The sequence below is a fragment of the Fundulus heteroclitus genome, chromosome 13, assembly GCF_011125445.2.
Source record: "Fundulus heteroclitus isolate FHET01 chromosome 13, MU-UCD_Fhet_4.1, whole genome shotgun sequence".
Classification (NCBI taxonomy): Eukaryota; Metazoa; Chordata; class Actinopteri; order Cyprinodontiformes; family Fundulidae; genus Fundulus; species Fundulus heteroclitus.
Window position 1 is genome coordinate 33,088,516 of NC_046373.1, and position 22,195 is coordinate 33,110,710.

A 22,195-nucleotide genomic window follows, 5' to 3' on the forward strand; every position below is an offset into this window, starting at 1 on the left:
TATTTTACCAATTTTGTATATATAATCATAGCTTTTACAGCATCCAGTTTATTTCCCACAAACTTTAAATCCTGGCTTTATCTCAGTTCACCAAATAGCCACATGGTGGTGTTTTTTTTTGTTTTCTTTTGTCTTTTGTTTGTTCTTTTTTGCTTTTTTGTACATCTGATGTTAAATGTAAATAATTTTAGAATCCTGTAGGAATATGCCAGATCCTTTATATATTAAAATCCTTACCGTGGCTAATGCACTACAGGGTTTTATAAGAGTTTCATAAAACCAAGACATTATTATTGTGCTGGTATGGTCAGTGAGGGAGAAAAGCCAGTGTGAAAGAGGTTGTATGTACCTACAAATTTATCTTGGCCTATTTAAGACCAGCAAGGTAATTTTAATTACCTGTATAAAACCTGTCAGAACGCATAGCCAATTAAAGTCTGTTGCATTTTGGGCTGTCCACTGCTGAAAACTCTAATTGGCCATTGGAGCGTTAGAGGTTAATTATGAAATACTGGAAGAAGTCCACTTAGTTTTTGTATTACGCATGCAAACTTGTCAGTTTAAGTCAATTGCCAGGTATTGTGGTGGTTTATGGGAAGCAAGTCAGCCAGGGCAGTTAGCAATACACACAACTGAGACATTGACCCCAAAATTCTGCAGATCTCATTGCACACAATCGTCTGTTATTCAGTTGTATTCCCTACTTGGTTTTGTTTGAAATGTTCGAATCTAGCATTCTAACAATGACTAGAAGCCTCTTTTTATAAAGCGGCCAGGACAATAAAAAAACTGTGACTTATTTAGGCCTGAATTTGAGTTAGCTCTGGACTTATTGATTAAGAGTTTTAAAAAGCTAGCTCTGTGGCTTACCTTCATGCACAGTGACCCCGCAGTTGTCACACTGGATGATCTCATCTGCGTCCTCACTGTTGTCTCCCAAGCAAACACAGCATATAAGGATGTGCTGAGTGTTCCAGGTCTGGGAGCGGTCAAGTGAAGCATCCTGAAACATAACATAAATAGTGCCAATACTAAGACCTGAGACAAATTTAAGAGTTTAAGGTTTATAAATTGTATTTTTAAAAATGGGTTCTATTACAATAACAGCTTTAGGTACAAAATATGTATAGGTTTTCAAATAATTTTTATTTGCTTTAAATAATGCTATTTAAAGTTCAGAGTACTGAATGTACAGCAGAAGCTATGATACATAAAAAGAGATTTAAACTCTTTCTCACACTATTTGACATTAAATCAGGCTAAACATTTCCTGTTTTACATCAGTTAGGATAGTAACAATATGTCTACTTGCTAAATGTCAGAATGTTGACAGACAATCATTTTATTTCTTCCAACAAATTCAGAAGTTTACATGGACTAAGTTTACTATGCCTGTAAACTATATGGGAAAGCCCAGATGATGATGTCATTGCTCTGTAAGGCTCTGATTTTTCACAAAAACAGTGAAATGAAGACATAGCTGAAAATATATTTGAAGGAAACACCTCAAACACGCTGTTTCCTTTTATGACAAAACACTCCAATGATCCTAACTGGACACTGAATGCCCCTCTGAACCACTGTGCCCTGTTCGTGCCCTTGAGGCATATATCAATGCCACGGCATCCTTCCGAAAGACAAATAGCCTTTTTGTTTGCTACGCCGGCTCACGGAAAGGTCATGCACTTTCTAAGCAGCTACTTGCACACTGGGTTGTGGATTTGATCTCCAAGGCTTATGCCTTGCAGGATCGGCCACTGCCGGCAGGAGTGAAGTGCCACTCAACAAAGGGCATGTCGACATCGTTTGCTGCCATTACTGGGGTGCCGTTGGATGTTATATGCCGGGCGGCCTCCTGGAGATCACCTAGTACCTTTACTTGGTTTTACAGGGTGAATGTGGCTGCGCCCCATCCCCTTCAAGGAATCCTGGAGCAACATACCTCTATATCACATTAGCTGGGTGGTGTAGTGGTTGTCCCTTGAGTGTTGCCGATTCCTCGTGACCTTGTTGACATAAGTCATCCAGTGCTTGAAGCACCGCCTCTGGTGGTCAGTAGGGATGAAATAGCACGAAAGTTACTGCTGTAACCACGGTTCTATGAATCCTGGATGACCGCCAGAGTGCTTGGTCCCTCGGAATCTCTGCTTCTCGCGAGAAGATTGAGGGATTGAACGCAGGGTGCCATGTAACTATATACAGAGTCACGTGGGTCCCCGGCAGGTCACAGGTGACTTTGTTGTCATTAGTACTCGACCTGCACATGCGCAAAAATGATCATTCAGTGCTTGAAGCACCGCCTCTGGCGGTCATCCGGGATTCATAGAACCGCAGTTACAGCAGTAACTTTGGTTTTGTTTTGCACTTATTTGAGTGGGTGTCACTCAAACCTTACCATAAGAATTACTTTATTGTCCCACAATTGAGAAATTTGGGTGACAGTGGCAAACACACAGACAGTTACACACAATTATTAGCAATGAAAAGAAGAAGAGAAGAAAAAAGAACAAACCAGTCTAATTGAAATTACAGTGGGAGAGGTAGTAGGTTGGACCACTGGGTTTATCAGTAGGGCAACAACGGTTCCTGGGTCATAGGCTGTTCAGACTGCTCCAGTGGAAGGGGAGGGCCAGTTGGGGACCTGACTCCCAGCGGGGGATTTGTGCCCATTCGTTTTTTTCTTAACATAGCCATTATCAAAAAGGAGTTGGGTCTTGATGTGTATGATGATGGCCCGAGATGGCATTGGGGAGTGTGTGTGGTGGGGTGGGAGGGCTACCTTATTGTGCCCTTCCATTGAGTTGCTTGGCCCCATCCTGTATACTAATTTCAATGCATTACTGATGCATGGGGCTTTAAGTGGGGAAGACTGCCGTCAGCAAGCATTGTTTGCTAGTTCCCAACTGCAAACCTATTTTCCATGCACATTAGGCATGCACATCTTAATTTACAGCTATTTCTTGCACGATATGCATACACCAAGGCTAAAGATGTGGTGCTGAATGTAGGTGGCCACTGTCAACAAGTTTGTATGGCAAGGGTCGCTGTTATGAGGTGTGGTGGGTTTCTGGCCACCCTGTCGGCCTCTCTGAGGAGGAGATTGGTGGGAATCTCCACCTCTTGGTCTTCCAGGCATCACTTACCATCCAGTATCAAACTGTCCCCTCCCTCCCTTGGTCCTTCTAATTTCAAACTGCTATTGTGGGTCGGGGATTTCAGGGAGACTTCCTGTCTTTTCTGCTGAGTGGTCTTGGTACTATGAGCTAGTGCAGGTGCCCGGCCTCTTGGCATTGAAAGCAAGGCCACGCTACTGGTAGGGGGGCTTGGCGTCCTGCATCCCTCCCTGTCCATGTTTGGCTTGGGGTCTGCCATTCCTAAACTTCAGCCTGAGAAAAATTTTGGTTGTTCACTTTGATAGCAAATGCAGCCTTGATTTAATAAAGTCAATAATAGCATTAAATTAGGATATTATCTTGAGATAACCTTTTTGTATAGCAAAATTTCCCTTGCACATATAGGCAGCTAGAGTCTCAATATGGTATGGCTGTAATGCTGAGACAGGACAAGTAGAAAAAGACATTGCTTCGTGAAACCACCCATATATATTGGAAACAAAAGCTGCACTCACCTCATTGCCCTTTCCTTGAGACATACTATCGTTGGTCAATTCATCATCAAAAGCATTGCTGCTCTTCACTTTCTTCTTGGGCTTCTTCATCTCTTTTTCACTATCACTGCTACTGTTGTTAATGTCAACCCCATCGTCCTTGCCCTCATCATCTTCATCATCATCGTCGTCATCATCATCGTCATTATCATCGTCGTCGTCGTCTTCACTAACACTAGCTCCGTCCTCTTCCTCTGTTCCACCTTTCTGAGTTGATGTTTTACCTTTTTTCTTCTCCGCTGTGGGCCTCCAGTCATTATCATCTTCACTGTCATAGTCATCTATCTCATTCAATTCTTCCATGGTAGTGAAGTCCAGCAGGGGGCGATTCCTGCGGAAATTCCATTTCTTTGGCTCAGTCAAAGACTCCTCAACATTGACAATGCCACCAGCAGATGTTGAGGTAGATTCAGTTTCACCGGCAGCAGTGCTGACTGGCTCTGTAGTCTTCTTGCTCTTCCTTCTACCTTTAGCTGGAGTGACAGACGGGATGTCTTTGGTGGGGCTGTCTGAGGACAGCTGCTGTTTAAGCTTCTCCTCATCTTCCGTTAAGTTGTCATCAACAGCCTGGTCTTTGGCCTCCCCATCTATACCATCATTTCCAGAAACGGCATGTTCTGAGTCACTTTCTGAGCCTGCAGCACTCGCCTTGGATCCTTCTTCGTCACTGCCATTGCCTGTGCCATCTGATCCTAACAGAATATGAAACAATGAGAATATGTCAAATTTCTAACTATGAAGTGATTATAATTAAGATTTCACTGTCTAAACACTGTAGAATAATCTCAAGTTTTGGCTAGAATGCGATTTTGATTCCCGGCCATAGCACTGTTAACACAGGAGTGTTAGGGGAATTCCTTTAAAATTTATTCCAGTTAAACATTTATATTAACTTTGCAGTGACTCTATAAGAATCAAGAATCCTTATTGTCACCATGTGTTACTATAATGACATCTTGCATGACACAGTCACCGGCTAAAGATGCTCACAGATTACATGTAACACGCAGACACAACAAGACGTAATATTTGCACAGGTTTTTTTTGTCCATGAAATCAGTTGTTTGCCCTGACCAACAACACTTCCTGAAAAGCTTATTGATTGAATAATTTTACTAATAAACAGTTTGAAATGTTTCTTTCCGTAATGCCTTTTATATCTGTATTTTTACATCTTTGTTTTATGCAGTATTTATGCATTCTTATAATTTATGTCTGTGTTTATAGATGGACGGTAAAATTTTGATTGACTTGTGTATAAATGGCACTAGGTAACAAAAATAATTGCCTAGCCTGAAGGCCTGTTCATACTCTACCAGAACATAGATATTTTTGCTCTCCTTTAATCTCTGTATTTCTTTCTTTAATTCTTTATTTGTCCCTCATTGGGGAAATTTTGTTTCAGTACAGCCCATCAACAGAAAGACGAGTAGACGGGAGACTGCGGCCGGAGACTGCGGCCGGAGCCTGCGGCCGGAGACTGCGGCCCGAGACTGCGGCCCGAGACTGCGGCCCGAGACTGCGGACGGAGCTTTGCCTTCTTGTAGAGTAGAGAAAGGAATACATTAGGATGGTTGAGGAAGGAAAAGTGCATTAGTCACACTGTCTCTCTGACAGGTGTGACAGTTTTTTTTGCAGCTTGTTTTTTACATATATCCCAAGCAGAACTTTTTTCTTACATAGTGTAGAAACATGGAGGTGGTGCGCTGAAGTTTAAGAAACCTATGGAGACTTCCGTGGAGTGTTATAATTGAGTTCTTGTGAAGAATGAAATGTCCTAGACAGAAACAACTTTATCCCATATACAAGCGGCTGAAATGAGTTTTCTCCGTAGTGTGTCTGGGCTCTCCCTTAGAGATAGGGTGAGGAGCTCAGTCATCCGGGGAGGACTCAGAAAAGAGCCTCTGCTCCTCCACGTCGAGAGGAGCCAGTTGAGGTGGCTCGGGCATCTGGTTAGGATGCCTCCCGTGATGCCTCCCTGGTGAGGTGTTCTGGGCACGTCCCACCGGGAGGAGGCCCAGGGTAAGACCCAGGACACGCAAGAGGGACTACGTCTCTCGGCTGGCCTGGGAACGCCTTTTCCCCCGGTGGAGCTGGCCCAAGTGGCCGGGGAGAGGGACGTCTGGGCCCTTCTACTATGCCCATTCTTCACATAGTTTAAGGTGACAAATTCAGTGCATATTATAGCTCTAGAAAAACATGACAGAAAGATTTGATTTCCTCCATCTGTATTTCTTTAGGAAACTTTTTGACAGCAGTGAGTCCTAGCTGCTTTGAGTTGGTGTTGCTTTTGAAAGCAGCGTGGCAGAAAGTTGACTTTTGCCTGCTTAATGTCTGTGGTTTAAAATCTACATACATGGCCTTGTTTCAGACACTCAATGACCAGGGTAAATTAATATTCTGTGTTACATAACTGACGACTTTTTATTATTAGGAATGAGGGAGTTTAGGGCCTGTAGAGAATACAGGAATTCAACAACTGATTTACTGAGGGTTTACTACTAACAGTTTCTTCTGCACAGGTGCATCCAACAATAAAGTTGTGTGTGACTACTTCACTAAATAAAAAAAAATAACTTTATATTACCTATTCTTGAAAATGAGCCAATAATGCACATAAATATTAATGACAAATGTTTGGGTTGTACTATTGACTCCTAGCACCTCAGATAAAATAGAAAATCAAGTGTATTTTTTACATAATTGTTAAAACTGTCACTACTGTATTTTTCAGAATATAAAGGCACACTTAAAATCCTTAAATCTTCTCAAAAATTGATGGTGCGCCTTATAATCCGGTGTGCCTCTTATATGATCAAAGTTGTGCTTACTGACCGATTGTACGGTACACTATGTCATTACCTGATCGCACTCCTGAGCTGTCTACAAAACTGCCTGACTGTAATGTCGAAACTAGAAATGCATTCATGTAAAGGCCCCCAACATGCTCAGGTTTAGTTCCCTACTCCGCAGGGGTCCATGCGAACTTGAGGCGGACTCAAGGCGGACTCTGCCCATACAGGTACGTGTCACACTATAAACTTCTCGGAGGTAGGAAGTCTTTACATCAAAATGTTTTATATGTGACACGAGCTTGATACACTGAGCTGCTACAAGCAGGCGGCCGCAAGGACGTGTGGCATCACAGTCCCTCTCTGTTCTCACTGACAGGTGTGTGCGGTGGGAGCCTGCTGGAAAAGAAACGGCTCTAGGTGATCAGCTATCTAATCACACATTTTACCAACCATTCTGTCGCTTTGTCCCACAAAGTCGTACTTATACATTTAAACAGATTTCTGAGCACATTGTACCACATAAAATCAGTCAATAAGCACAACGGTAATCATACATAAGGTGCACCGGATTATAAGGCGCACCATCAATTTCTGAGAAAATTTAAGGATTATAAATGCGCCTTATATTGCAAAAAATACGGTACACAACATAAATAGCACAACACATAATTGCAACATCCAGGAAAGACAGCGAGTGAAAAATGCCTTAAGAGCACCGGGTTAGCATTGATACTAACTAGCTATGTTATAGTCTTCATGCAGGAGACATCTGCATATCCTCAAAGCATCTGAATATCCTTGTTTGTTCAAAGTAAGTTTACCATAGATGGGATGAATTACACAAAAAATGCCTAAAGTCAAAAAACATTCACCAGGGTTCTCGCCAGCGCTTTTCAGCATATCTTAAAAACGAGCGTCAAAATTACCAGTCAGTACGACATGGAACAGAACGACAGATGTCTTAGAGCAACACAGAAAAGTCAGTTTGAACATGCATCAGCAAAGCTATAAACCTCCTGAACAACATAACTTAATAATGTTAATACCATGAAGGGCAATTCACTGCAGCGACCCAGCCAAAAATACACAGAAAAACAAAAAAGGTATGTGCTACAAGCTTTCATACACAATGGTCAGAAATGCAAATAAGACACTTCAAGTTATAAAGGTATAAAATATTTAGAATAACGAGTAGTTTTGACCATAGGCATGTAATAATGCTGAATTGAGGGCATTAAACTAAAACATGTTGACAAGACCTGCCTCTGATCCAAGTCTATGATCTGACCAACCTTCTTAATGACCCGGCTCTTGGAGAGTGAGGCCAGATCTCTTTGGCAAACGCCTATAATTCTAGAGCACACTTTAACAATGTTGTTCAGGTTGCTTTTGCCTCTCACAGATAAACCACCAAACCAACAGATAAAAGAAAAAGTGACTTTCGATGTAGGAGCAGAAGCAAACTCTAAAAATCTTCTCAAGAATCTAAGAATCTTCTCTTTAACACCAACAGGGACCTACTGCATGTTCATCAGTATGAAAGTATCTCAATGTTTGTTCAAAAACATCGTATGGTTAATGGTTAAATTAAGGGGTAATGCTTAACACTAGTTCTGCAATGTTTTATGTGTTTTGGATATCTGTATATTGCAACTTCTGGTTGCCTGAGTTTTTTGTTGTTAGCGATGATAACTGTTTAATAGATAAAGTAAACCTTGCGCTCCTAATGCAGAATTTCCCTGTAAATTCTTGACATTGATAGCTTGATGACAGCAAGAAAACCTCTACTGCAGTCTATAGTATTTTAAGTTACTATCATATATATTTTAAGTTGTGTACAAATTTGGTATTTTAACTTGGGCTTCGACATCAATTTGTCCATGGTTACCTTGAAATAACTTCACTGACATGATTAACCAGCCGTTTGGAAATTGTTCCCCTATCTATTTGCCTTGATATTAGTCGATAAGGTAAAAATGCCTCTTTTAACACTGTGAGCTTCACTATCACCACTGTCAGCCAATACAATATCTTTGGTTGTTAGGGGTTAGAGCAGCCTAGGGTACACTTCAGTGTGGGCGGAGCGATCTTACAGTTGCCGTCACGTCAATTCCATTCAATGAGTGTTCACACTACATCTAATTAGGATACTTTAATGGGTAGTTGGAAAAGGAATGAGACAGCCAGAATACCATGTTGATTTTTTCTTAGAAATCACAGCAATCATTTTTACCTGATGCGTCTTCCACTTCAAAGTCACTGTCATCAGAGCTGTCATAGTCCAAGGCATCTAAGAGAGAGGCAGCAAGAGGCTTCACCTGCCGTCTCTTCAGACTTCGGTCCACTAATTAAGGACAGAAAGAAAACCGAAGAATGGATATTTGAATGAGCCAGTATAACAAGACAACATAATTAGTAGAGTCAGATTTAGATTGTTTATTGACATCAAAATACTATAGAAATACACAGGAGAAAAAGCGTCCATAGCATCATGCCAAAGTAAAAGAAAAGCAGATTTTGTTAGCCCATGCAGACAGTTGACATGGGTGCTACCAAATTCTAGCCAGTTTCTCAAAAACAATCCCTAATTAGGCATTTATAACCAGACAGTTTTTGCTATGCAATAAAATCCTCTATCAGAACTTGTTTTCCAAAGTTCCACACTAAACAAAAAAAATAATAAAGCTTGTTGGGTTTTTTTTGCATTGATCCTTTTGCCATATTTTCAGTACATATTTGCAGTACTTGATGACATTATTAACGATTAGACTTCCTTAAGAAATGTGTGACATGATCATAAAACTTAATCAAATAACTGATTAGATAATTGTTACATAGCGTAAAAATGTTTGAACGCACTTTATTTACATGCTCAATATTTTGATCTGCTTATTGTTGCTTTTACTCAGCATAATGGTAATTTTCCTACTTTTAAAAATTACCGGTAATCTGCACTGCCCTGTCAGCATTTTACTGAGATCGACTGCTTGTAGCAGTTGTATATGGAAAAAACTACCAACATAAAAATGCAGAAAAAAAGGTGGAGAAAACTGAACTGAACAGAAGAGCAGTGCCTCTGTCCACACAGATCTAGGAGAATAGAGGAGAGCTGAAAGCTAGATTGGTCACTTGACCATAGTTGCGAAGAGGACTTTGAAGCACATTTCCACAGATCAATGGCTGTTTTTGCTCTGCTTTTATGCACCGGCCAAGAAAGCGAGAAGAGCTCCATGCAGCAATCAAAAGCCCGAGAGTAGATGGCATCACACAAGCATTTTTTTTTAGTTTTAGGTGTCTTTAGGGCACAAGTCTGAATTGAGTCTGAATGTCCTTCATTTGTGCAACTTAAGTACGACTCAGAGTCTGAAAGTTGAGTTACCCTCTGCTTGAAAACAATGAAACATTTTTTACACAACGATCACAATGGAAAAGGTTCATATATTCCACCCACCCAGGCAACGCATCGTTTGTCCCACTTTAGGTAAACAATTGAGAAACATTAAAACAAAAACTAACAGGTTTAAAAAAAGCTTCTAACCAAAGCTGTGAGGGCTATGGCACCCAGCTGAGAAGTATTAAATCACCAACCCAGTTCATAGTCTGTTACATGTTTACAAACATGCTGCTGGTTCCACGGGTTCTTGTGTTGTTGTGTCTGCGTGTTATGCGTAATCTGTGTGCATTCTGAGCCGCTGTCTGTCTCGTCAAAAATGTCATTATGGTAACACCTAATGACAATAAAGATTCTTGATATGTGAGCACGAGAGAAAATGGACAGGTTTGATTGTCTGAAAACCAAACTCTCTTTAAACTGACAACCTCACAGGAAACCGAGCACATACCATCGGTGACAGTTTTACGGTAGCCGCGACTGCCAAGTCTCCTAGCTGGCTAACTTTGCTTAGCATTAGCTGTGTTTGTTGGCGATCAACCGCGGCGGCTCAACAGAGCTAATTAAATTGCCTCACTTGCGGCCAGGTCACGGGAAAGCTGCAACGGTTTACAACCTGACTTCACCAGCAAATAAAACGAAACGAAAATCGGACGTTTCACAGCGAAGCATTGTCGCCCTGAGCAACACAAACGTGCTAATGCCGTAGCAATCCAGGCTAGCATGGGTTCAGCTTGTGATATCATTTCACCCCTGTTAGCTCATTAAACCAACGCATGGTGAACACACAGTCGGGTTAAACGGGGAAATAAGAACAAGGGTCAGAAAACTCACTTTGATCTCCGTTTATTAAAGGGATGATGGTCTCCTCAACAGCATGTTCCGTGGACAATGGAGTGAACACTCACAGTAGTGACGTTGTTAGGATGTGATGTTGTTGCCATGGGAACGTTAGGGGTAGAGAATGGTGACCATAAAGGTTTTTATAGTATATGTTTGGATATCTTAATGGCTATATTTGACCAGAGATAAAACTCGGAGCTTGATAGAAAGGCCTTTATTTACTGAAGAAAATTTCTAGTTCAGTAAAATAACCCGGAAGCAGAAGTGTGTCACCCTGTTCACCCGGATATTTTCAAAGTCTATGCTTTTCACAGACATGAATACGTAGACGCCGCGTCCTCGGGTGAGAGGCGTGCCGACAGAGCGGCCATCTTAGGTCAGACCAAGCTGCAGTCAGAGAGAATACACGTCAATTCAGGAAAATGTACTTTATGTTTTCAGACACTCTGAATCCAGTGAATTCTCACCCGATTTCCAGATAAATCAACTGACTGAAAACGTCACCCTTTTAGGGGCTACACGGGACCAATTGATTGAATTAAATTATTGTCTTTTGTATTGAAAGTAGGCAAACTTCCAGAGCTCCGTCCCAGGAAGCCCGACTTTTACTCCAGTTATGGGTGCGCAAATAAAAGGACACTAGGAACCAGATCCTGGGGAATTACCTTCCATAAGTAAGATTGTCTGATAGAACATCCTCATGCTTTACAGTTACAGTTTTTCCGGCATAAACACAATGTGCTAATGGGTAGCAGGGATGGAAGTACAGAAAAGTACATTTAACACCAAAAACAAACAAAATGGTCCTAAATTACTGGATAGACATGATCTGTGGGGGGGGGGATATTATACAGTTTTTGCTATGATTTTTGATTGTATGTATTTGTATTTGATTCTAAGATGCGTTAGGTTTTTTGTTGATTTTCCCCCCCCCCAGACTGCAGTTTGTATTATATAATTTTTAAATGCTGTAATGGGCACCTCTGCTCTCACTTGTCTGTATATAGTTTTGCTCCTATGTAGATCGGTGCTGTTGTCTGTAGATCGATGTCTGTGTACATAGCCTATATATACAGTATATATATATATATATATATATATATATATATATATATATATATATATATATATATATATATATTGGAAGAAAGAAAGAGATTTATGTGTGTATAATTTGTGTGTATAATAGATTAATATGTAACTGTAAAATATGTAACTGCGTGTACATTTTTCATCCAGTTTGACTTCAGTTTAAATTGTTTTGTTTCTGAATAAATATGTGTAATCTGTCTGAAAGGTCACGATCACTGTGCACATATGATTAAAATGAGATCTGAGCTGCCTCCTATTAATTTTGACAGCAGATGTCTGATCTGTGGTCTGACCCAAGATGGCCGCCCTGTATGCACGTCGGCCTAGCGGCCGGCAGCGTACAATGGGGCGTCTACGTATATGATGTCTATGGTCCTTTTCCTTCAGTTAGTCAAATTCGTATAGCCTCGTGAGACCATCCTGATCTCGCGAGCTTTCAAGGTTTAACTCACAGATCTGGCTACTTTCCGTTAAAGAAAATTTTGAGCAGTTCACCAAACGAACGTCCAATCAGCATTGGCTTTGAGGCGGGTTGAGGTGTGACGCAACGAAAAGCGCGACAGTTTGGTCTAAAGAACATGGCGGCTTCAGCCAATGAAACTAGCGTTAGCGTGGCTATCGAGCAAGTTTTATCGGAATTACAGAGTATTTCTTTGCTGAGCTAACAAGCCTTTACCTGCAGCAGCAAGAGTAGCTTGGCTTGTGGTTGTGTTTTCGTCGTCGCTCTGTTAGTACGTCATATGCTTCGTTGATCTGATTGGTTTATTTGGCCCGTCTAGCACCAACATAGGCTAATCAGCTAACCAGTATTTTTGCCTCTTCCCAAAATTACTTCAACGGAAGGTTTCCAGATGGATATGCGGAGCAAATCCATCTGGCGGAGCCAGGTTAAGATTCGTAGGCCCTGTCCCAGTATTCGCACTTCCACTCTTGTATCCTGCATTAGCTAAAAGACCCATTATCTGAGGTGATTGTTTGCCAGAAAAAAATCAGAGTATTAGTTACTGCAGCAGCATAATAACATCTACTTGATACAGCCATGTTGAAGCTTCTTCCTCACAAATGATGAAAAGTCCGAGGCAGATCTAGAAGTGCATCTGATTAATTTGCCACTTAAATCTTAGAGGACCTTAGGCATTATTTGTCAGAAATATCTCAACAAATTTTGGAATTTTTTTCTGATAAATTTAAGAGTTTTGTTCTTGCAAATTTCTGACTTAACAATGTTGGAATATATCTTAGTTTAAGTGTTGAAAATATCTGCCTTTAATAATGAAAATCTTTGAGTTTTTTTCACACATTTTTTTGGAGGACATTTACTTTTTTTATCTCCAAGGGCCCTAATACACCATCATATGATTGAATAAATGTTTATACAAGAAAAAAAAAACTTGCTTGCATTTGTTCAAAATGGCAAATGCAGCAATGGATTCTGGGTAATACACTTCAGTGAAGCCCGCATCAGACTTCGCCAAAGCGTGGATCGAAGGCGCAAAAGGGGCGGGGCAAAATACCTATTTGGAGAATCTAGACACAGTACGCACTCACACCCCTGACAATGAGTTCACTGTACTCAAATGGCTTCCACAGTCACCACAACTCAAACCAATAGAGCTCCCTTGGGATGTGGTGGAAAGGGAGATTTGCCTCATGGATGTGCAGTCGACAAATTTGCAGCATATGCGTGATACTATCATGTCAATATGGACCAAACTCTGAGGAATGTTTCCAGTACCTTGTTGAATCTATGTCATGAAGGATTAAGGCAGTTCTGAAGGCAAAAAGGGGTCCAACCCGGTACTAGCAAGGTGTAAAGTGGCCGGTGAGTGTATAATGCCATATAGCAATTAGGTTCACTTACTAGATGGTACATTTGGTATGGGAGAATATAGGAAAATACATAGACACTTTTTAACATCTACACACAAAGAAAAATGGAAGACTCAGACAACTCAACTTTTAAAAAATGGTTGTAAGACAGATTCTTCTGACAAATAAGCTTTTTACCTTGGTGTGCAGTCGTGGGATTTTAGTTTGGAATCAACTGAGCGGCAAAGAATCACATTTTTAACAACCATTTTGGATTATGAAACTACATTTTCTCATTCAACAACTGCAACCTATGACAAGGGTGTCTAATTTCAGTTTAAATCTGACTGAAATATCTCTTAAAATTGTGATCAAGTGCTACAGAAGCCTGTTAATGAACCATTGATTTGATTCAGGTGCCTTAAATTAGGGAAACAGCTAAAGTAAGATGTGTTCTAATAAATTTGAACATCATTTTTATCTGAATCATTACTTGTGTTGTGCTATTATTTCGCACTGTTTTAAGTTATCCGGTGAATATCAGCCCAAACTGCTGATATTAGGACAACAGTCCTAATATCAGCAGTGAGTCGAGCACTGGCATTCTTCTAACAGAAAATTCTGCACACACATAGGATAAAGGCAGGGCTCTCAACTCTCACGCATTGACCGTGTGACACACGCATTTCACAGACTTGACACGCTCACACGCAACACATTGCATTTCTCACTCATAAAAATAACAAAGCCCATATGGGCTACGGATGATCTGTTCACAGCACTGTCCATCCAGAGCTCACCCTAAACCTCTCCTTCTCTGGGGCTGTTTCAGCTTATTTCACAACTTGAGGGCATCAGTAATTCCTGCTGCAGTTCGTGTTAAAAGAGCAGGAAGAGCGATCAGAGTTATAAATAATTTTGGTCTTAACCAGTGCTGAAAGTAAGCCGGTAAGGTCCAGTACTGAGTACGCAGGAGGCCAGAGGGTGACAGCTGCTGCCAGATAAAGCCTTAATTCAGAACCAGTCATGGCTGCAAGCTGGATCAGAAAACAGTTTTGCCAACCTGATGCAGTCTAAAACGCCATTTAGTCTGTTTATAAGTTTCTTTTTTATGAATTCTGCATTTTTAACTACATGCGCCATGTTTCTGTGCCTCAACGCTCTTGCTGCTCCTCTCCCCTCCCTTCCCTTGGACCCAAGGGCTTTTATCTGCGGTCACCATTCAAAACGTGAATCACAACGTTTAATGTACTCACACCTGTAGCAAAATGTGCCAGTTAAAGTCAATAGGAGAGTTAGTAGCTGTGTTTCATGCTATTTTGTTTGAAACACAGTGGGGCTTCGGGGGCGTGCTGCCTTGTGCTTTAATTCAGATGCGCATAATTACGTTGCAAGTCATTTTAAGGAACTTAAATGTGGTTTTTAGGCCAGACCCATCATTCCTCCTCTTCCCTCCAAAGGAGCCATTTACAGTCTTTATTTATGCATTTACCCACTGTTTATCCCTCGCGTGCAGCGCACCAATGGGGGTAAAATCCACCCACCTCACTGCCTAAAACCGGTATCATTACGTATAAATTATGCTGATACCAGACGTTACCAAAAAAAGTGTTTTTTTTTTCTACCGTCACTTAGGAATCAGTGAGATGCAGAGCTTGAAAAGCTGCACCTATGCTCATCAATTCTGTGGTTGCAATGCATAAAAAGTGCTATATTTCCTGTAGGATTCCCCATGTAAGACTATTAGTGGGCTAAAAGTGAAGCAGAAAGGAATTATTCCATCCACTCAGACCACAAACAAAATGCGCTCAGAGAACAACTTCAAACTCAGCCTTCGGCTTGCATAATTACGCACCAGAGTGCCCTGTGCCATACAGGAGATTTGCCTGGTCAGTGCGGAGACAGAGATGAGAAACCTGTCGCTGTAAAAGCTGATGATGATGGTTATTGTTGTGAAAATTTTTATTGATACATGTAACGCTGATCATATCTTCTCTGGGTGCACCTGCATATTTCCCGTGTGAAAGAAGCTCTCATGCTCACAGATTCACTATTGTGTTTCCACATCCAAGGACACAGAGAGGAGTCGAGTTGGATAAGAACTGGATCGTACCAGTGGGTGCATCCCACCTCATTTGTTAACCCAGAATGTATAAAAGTTAGTGTGTTCTTTTTCTCATTGCTCTGTTTCCTGACTGCGTTGGGGGACAGAGACATTCAAACGCTCATGCCTTTGAATTAAAATAACTTAAAGACAAACGATGCATCATTTGTTTTCATGAGTGGTGTGCTCACTTAATTGATAATTATTAATATCCATAACATTATAAACTGTAACAGGCTAGAAGTGCATGGAGCTGAAAAGAGGAAAAACATCAGCAGCTGGATCATGCATAAAGACGCGGCGTGAACCCCTCCGTGCTTTAAAGGAGAAGTCCGGTCAGCAAGGAATAATCAATGGATCATTATCTATACCGAAAACTAATACGTTTGAGGTGATTTAATGAATTTAGCGTTAACCAGTAAAGAAATAAAAGTATTAATTTTGGTCGCGATCATTGAGTCTGGGAGCGGCCATTCATGACCAAATATGGTAACACCTCACTCCTGACGTCTTCTGGAAGTGACGTCACAGTGCGTTAAGCCGAGGGCCATTCTCCATGCTTTACAAGCTAATTCAATAGGAACTATTATACACATCTGCGATCAACAACAATTATTTTGGATTTCGAGAGGACTTCAAAAAATTATTACATACTGTTCAATAAATGATAAGTTCTTTTAATTAAGAGTAATTTTCATTTGAATGTGCTTTACTGGAGGCCTTCCTGTTGTATTTTTAAACCTTGTATTATATATTTCTGTTTGTATCACTTTACGGTTACGATTAAAAAAAATTTCACCATGCTAAGATTAAAAACTTACACATTATATAAAGTTAACATGTCTTTTTTATTAGTTCAACATACAAAAAACCACTAGCCATCAATGTCAGCTTCTTTAAACCCAAGATAAACTCCATCATCACTAGGATATTTTTTCCTAATGGCAAGAACTACACGAGATGGTATGACCCATCTATTTTTTTTAACAAGCCTGTCGTACAGCAATAAAGTGAACTGTAATACGCTGCCAGCCGCACAGGTCTGTTTGGTGCTGAATTTGGTGGCATTTCATTATTATAGAATTGACACATAGTTATTAAGGCAAGCCGTAACACAGCATCATTCAGGCAAATTGTTTGCACTTTCTCCATCATCATAATGCAAGCCTGTTGTGAATAGTTATCAGTTTTTTCCAAAATCCGGTCAATTTCACGACAGCAACACGATTCATCTACAGTCATCATCAAGTTTCAGCTTCCACACAAACACCAAAACAAGTCAAAAAGCTGGTTTTGTTCAGTTGGTAGCTCCTCGGTTGATGTATTTCTCTTGTCCTTATCAACATCATCATGAGGGGGAGGCCCTGCCTGAAAAAACAGAAATAAATTAAATCAGTTGGACCATCTTATAACAGTTAACAAATGAATAAAAAGAATTATACAAATAAGATAATTTAATTTGGTCGTAGGCCTAAATGTGTAGGGCCTATATTTTAATTATCATTATTAGGGTAATATCATCTATGTAGTGTCATGGTTTAGTTTTGGTTTGGCTTCTGTTCTCCATTAGTTGCCACTTTTCTTCCTCGTTTGGGTTTTTAGTTATGTTTTTAACTTTATTTATTGTTAGTTTTCAGTTTCATTGTCCCTTCTCACTCTGCCTTCACTTCACTCCCTCTGCAGTCAGTCACACCTGTTAGCCATTTTCTAATCAATCAGTCAGTCTCTTTCCACCTGTTAGTTCCTCTATTTAAACCTCCCTCTGTGCTCATTTCTTTGCTGGTCCATCACCATTCAACACCCTCTCCATGCCAGTCATCTGTGTGTCTTTGGAACACTGCCCTCTGTTTTTGCATTTAAGGTTAGTCCTGCCAGTCGTCTCTGAGAAGCTCTGAACTTTGTCTTTCATTTTGGAAGAGCTGTGATTACTGCTAGCCGTCCCTGAGAAACTGTGGACTCTGCTACCTGCTCTGTAATGCTGTGGACTCTGCTACCTGCCTCTGATGAGCTGTGCACTGTTATTGACTTCACCGCCTCCCCGTCTGCGGTGAAACACCCTCGGTGGACCCGGCTCTTTTTTACCCTTTAGGCGACCCCCACTTATTTATTACCTTGAATGTAGAATGCATAAAACAGACAAGTATACTTTTAGTTATATTTTATCTACGTAAAGACAGAGAAACAGTTACAGTCACACCAGCGCTGATGGGCTCTTGATCGGCAAGAAGCCCCGATTGCTCATCACACATACATTATATAGGGATCTAGGTACACACCCATGCAAGGCCTGTACACATCCAAACTGTGACATCAGTAGAGAAACTGTGTCACCTCCGGAGTGGTATCTGATAGATATGTGCCAATCTTTTAGGTCAGTGCTATCTAAGTGTGCCATACAGTTCTGGGATAAACAGCTCGTTCCACTTGACCTCGTTGATATCCTAACAGAACACTGCTATCCGTGTCTGTAAAGCTGTGGTCTCTGCTGTCTGTCTGTGGCTCCCTGTTCTCGAGCCCTGGGCCGTCAGCTCCTGCCATCTCCTACATTCCCGCTCCTGTTCAGTTCTGCCTCTCCTGATACATCATTTACCATCCCTTTATCCTCTCAATAAAGACTATTAATTTTAGTCCTGTGTGTTGTGGTTCTGGGTTCATCCAAGACAAATCGTGACATGTAGTCTATAATAAAGTATTTTAATTGATATTTACACCGAGATATTTGATCAGCAAGAACAAACTGAGAAGAATAACACAACATTAAGGAGACTATGACAGGAGCCTGCTGCTACACCATAGCCGCAGCAGACAGATTTAAATCACATCGTCCCTTTTTGATCTCCTCGGCTCAAACTGGTATGGCTGTATTTCGTCAAATGTCAGGTTGCTATCAAGAAAGTCTTCCATATATTCCAAATCGCAATCAAATGATGACAATAAATGCACGGAACTCCCATCGCTGTCGCTATTAAATCCATTACTCTCTGCTTCACATACTACACTAGTCGTCGCCATCTTGGATAATAGCGCGTTGTGACAAACACCAGATACAGCATTGGGACTTGTTCGACAGCCGATACCGCACCATGACATCACAACTGGGAGGTGGCAGTACTGTTCTTTGACCAACATGAATGCCTCCAGTAAATCACATTCAAATGAAAAATACTCTTAATTAAAATAACTTTATTGAACAGTATGTAATAATTTTATTTTCTAAAGAGCTTTCAGAAGTTTGAATTCTGAATATGACCGGACTTCTCCTTTAAGTGTTGCAGCTGAGAGGAAAATGTCAGAACATATAGACTTGATGAAGTCTGATTCACCAATGAGGTTATAGATCTACACTAATAAACAAACCCATAGATTAATGTGTAACAGTATAATAATACAGTCAATAACTTAATTATTCATTATTTTGCACAGTGGCGCAGTGGGTAGCACTGTTGCCTTGCAGCAAGAAGATTCTGGGTTCTAATCCAACCCTGGGCCTTTCTGCATGGAGTTTGCATGTTCTCCCTGTGCATGCGTGGGTTCTCTCCGGGTACTCCGGCTTCCTCCCACAGTCCAAAAACATGACTGTTAGGTTAATTGGCTTCTCTAAATTCTCCTTAGGTGTGAGTGTGTGCGTGAATGGTTGTTTGTCCTGTTTGTCTCTGTGTTGCCCTGCGACAGACTGGCGACCTGTCCAGGGTGTAGCCCGCCTCTCGCCCAGTGAACGCTGGAGATAGGCACCAGCAACCACCGCGACCTCATGAGGGATAAAGCGGGTCAGAAAATGGATGGATGGATGGATGGATGGATCATATTTTTATTCATTATTATTTAAACAATTGTGTGTTTATTCTGTTTTCACCCATTAACTGAACAATAACGTGTTAACACTTCTCTTTCACTTTTTAACAAAAGTAATACATGTCTACTTCTATGTCTGGTCAGATAAAAATGAGACTGAGTTGACTGGACCCGCCCCCGAATATTAGCATAATCTCACTCTTAACTTTTGATAAAAGTTGAGAGGTCTGGATAAAGGAATGACAATTCCTCTTTGAGTTCAAGAATTTATTAACAGAAGTAAAATGAACATCCAGAAAACACCACTATAGAATGTTGTTCATCTGAATTAAACACATATTTCAATCAACAAATCTTCTCTACCAGGCCAGTGAAACTTAACTAAACTACTAAGCACAATTAAGATAAAAAGAAGCTAAGGAACTATGTACACAAAAGAAACAAAAGGGACAAAAATAAGATAGTTGAAAACCTTCATCAGAATGATTCAGTAAATCCTGGTTCACTGCAGATCTAAGTTAGAGAACTAAAGTTCATCTCAAAAATATGGAATGAGGTTAAGTTAGCTTAACTAATTTAGAACAACATTTGATGTTTGTGTTTCAACCCATTCACAATGCAAATCTGAGTTAAACAAAACATTATTTGAGATAATAAAATTTTAAAGAATGAGTTCAATCAATAATCTGTAGCACACTTGATTTTATTAATGCAATTATTCTTCTGGGAAATGATTAAGGTTCGAATTGGTAATTTAGGGTTAAACAACCAAGTTAATAACATTGACTGGAAATGACGTGTCTGGGCACTTCATCTAGGCAATTTTTACATTAGCTTGAGTGTCCTAACGTTACACAAACACCATATAATCGACATTAATGCTCCATAATAATGCTGTAGTAACACTCATCGCATTATCGAACAATGGCAGAGTGAAACGAAAACCAGCATTATGTTTAAAACGAACAGTAGTTGGGTTGACTCGGTGGTAGTACTTTGAAACACAAACATTAATATCCCATCGACGTATAAAAATATATCTGCAAATAAAGTTTGTTATAACCGTAAAAACACACAAGCAAAGCTTGGTTTCCAGAATACTAGCAGGGCTAGCGTGTTAGTTCAGTCAAGCTTTAAAAACATAGTGAAAATATTAAGTAAACCATTCTAAACTTTTGCTGTTTATTTCTCTGCCAAACCTCTTTAGTTTTCTCTGGTTGTGAAGACGGCATTTGGTTGCAGTGAATTACTTTACAAGGTAAAGCAGGTTATCTCAGCAGCGAGCAGGCGGTTAGCTCGAAACGGGGCTTTGAGGAGATGGCTCCAGAGTCCTTCATGTGGATCTCTACGCGGCAGAGGTGCACAGCTCAGAAAGATCATAAACAGCCTGTTTATGCCAATCATCTGTTCACTTCCGATGTTGGAAAAGGGCAAGATGTACTCAGCTTGGTCGACCCTGTATGTTTGGCCAGCAAGTCTTTATACAGTGAGCCCCTCTGCTGTGAGAGGCATTCCCTTGGTGCCCATAGCAGTGTCACATTTCATGTTGTCTCCAACTCATTCTGATTTTATTCCTCGTGCTTCATTGCATGACAGCTGTTCCTCAATGAAAACTGCATTTCTTTTCAGAGCCTTGTGCTATTTGCTTGTTTTTTCTTTGTGCATGGTATAGTTTGCTAGACATTACATGAAGCTACAGGTTGATGGAGCTGTTGAAAGCAGTTATTGGGGAAATACCAGATAATTCACACCGACACTATATCTATATATTAAAGAAATATTTATTTGAAAGTTTATTATTATTTCATAAAACCGTGTCACATGTGAACATTTAGGAACAGACTTTTTGGGGGAGTATTAAAGAGGTAAAGTTAATAATATGAGAAACCCCCGCGACCCCATGAGGGATTAAGCAGGTTGGAAAATGGATGGATGGATGGATATATACTGGGTGCGATTTGCTGGGGGGAATGGGGGGGATTTCCCCCCCTCCCCTCTGGTTGTGATCCCCCCCCCCCCCTCTGGTCATTCATGTTTTATCCCTGGGGGGGATACATTCTTCCCCCTTCTGATCTGAATAAGTAATATTATCAGGGGTTTAATGTTCTCTGTCACTGTGAGGGACTTTCGTCATTTGGAAAATGAGCGCAAAATGTCCCGTATAGACGTTTTCTTCAATATTTTAAACAGAAGCTGCGCTCAACCAATGAAATTGGACATTAGCCAATCAGAAGGAGAGTAGGGCGGGTCTTTGCAAAGCGGAAATCTACCAGTTTGAGGTTTATCGTGTTCAATCATTTTAACTTTTGGAAGAACATCTCAAACTGACCGCAGATGCATGAATGAAAGTAGTGGTGGTCAAAGGTTTTCTTTGGATTTATGCAAACCAGCAGGTCAGAAAGTTCCGTGGATAGAACAGCTGACAACAACTTCTTACGGTAAGTGTGTCTGTCGCTGTTATGTTTTATTTAAAACTGAAAGAGTAATGCTCTAGCTCGGCTAATTTAGCATGACACGCTTCTTTTTTTTAAGAAGAAGAAGAAGGAGGGACTGGTTCTGATTCGGAAAAAGTAAAAAAAAATCATAAATATTATTCCACCTGCGCTTTTCTGTAACAAAGAAGGTGGTGGAGGGGCTGTTGACCATCTCCAGCAGTCAATGAGCGAGAGGTGGGGTCACAGAGTATATAGGATTGATTTATA

General features: G+C 40.6%; 1 protein-coding gene across 2 annotated transcripts in view; it reads right to left on the bottom strand.

Moving 5' to 3' along the window:
• The window catches only part of phf14 (PHD finger protein 14), a 151,995-nt gene extending 141,018 nt beyond the window's left edge, over nucleotides 1–10,977 (bottom strand). For both annotated transcript variants that reach the window (XM_036145607.1, XM_012852252.3), the window contains exons 1-4: nucleotides 10,688–10,977; nucleotides 8,696–8,806; nucleotides 3,629–4,359; nucleotides 871–1,003 (exon numbers count right to left, since the gene is read on the bottom strand). In XM_036145607.1, coding sequence (XP_036001500.1) covers nucleotides 871–1,003; nucleotides 3,629–4,359; nucleotides 8,696–8,806; nucleotide 10,688 — 976 coding nt within the window. In that variant the 5' untranslated portion in view covers nucleotides 10,689–10,977. The remainder of the gene's footprint in view (nucleotides 1–870; nucleotides 1,004–3,628; nucleotides 4,360–8,695; nucleotides 8,807–10,687) is intronic.
• Between the last annotated feature and the right edge of the window lie 11,218 nt (nucleotides 10,978–22,195).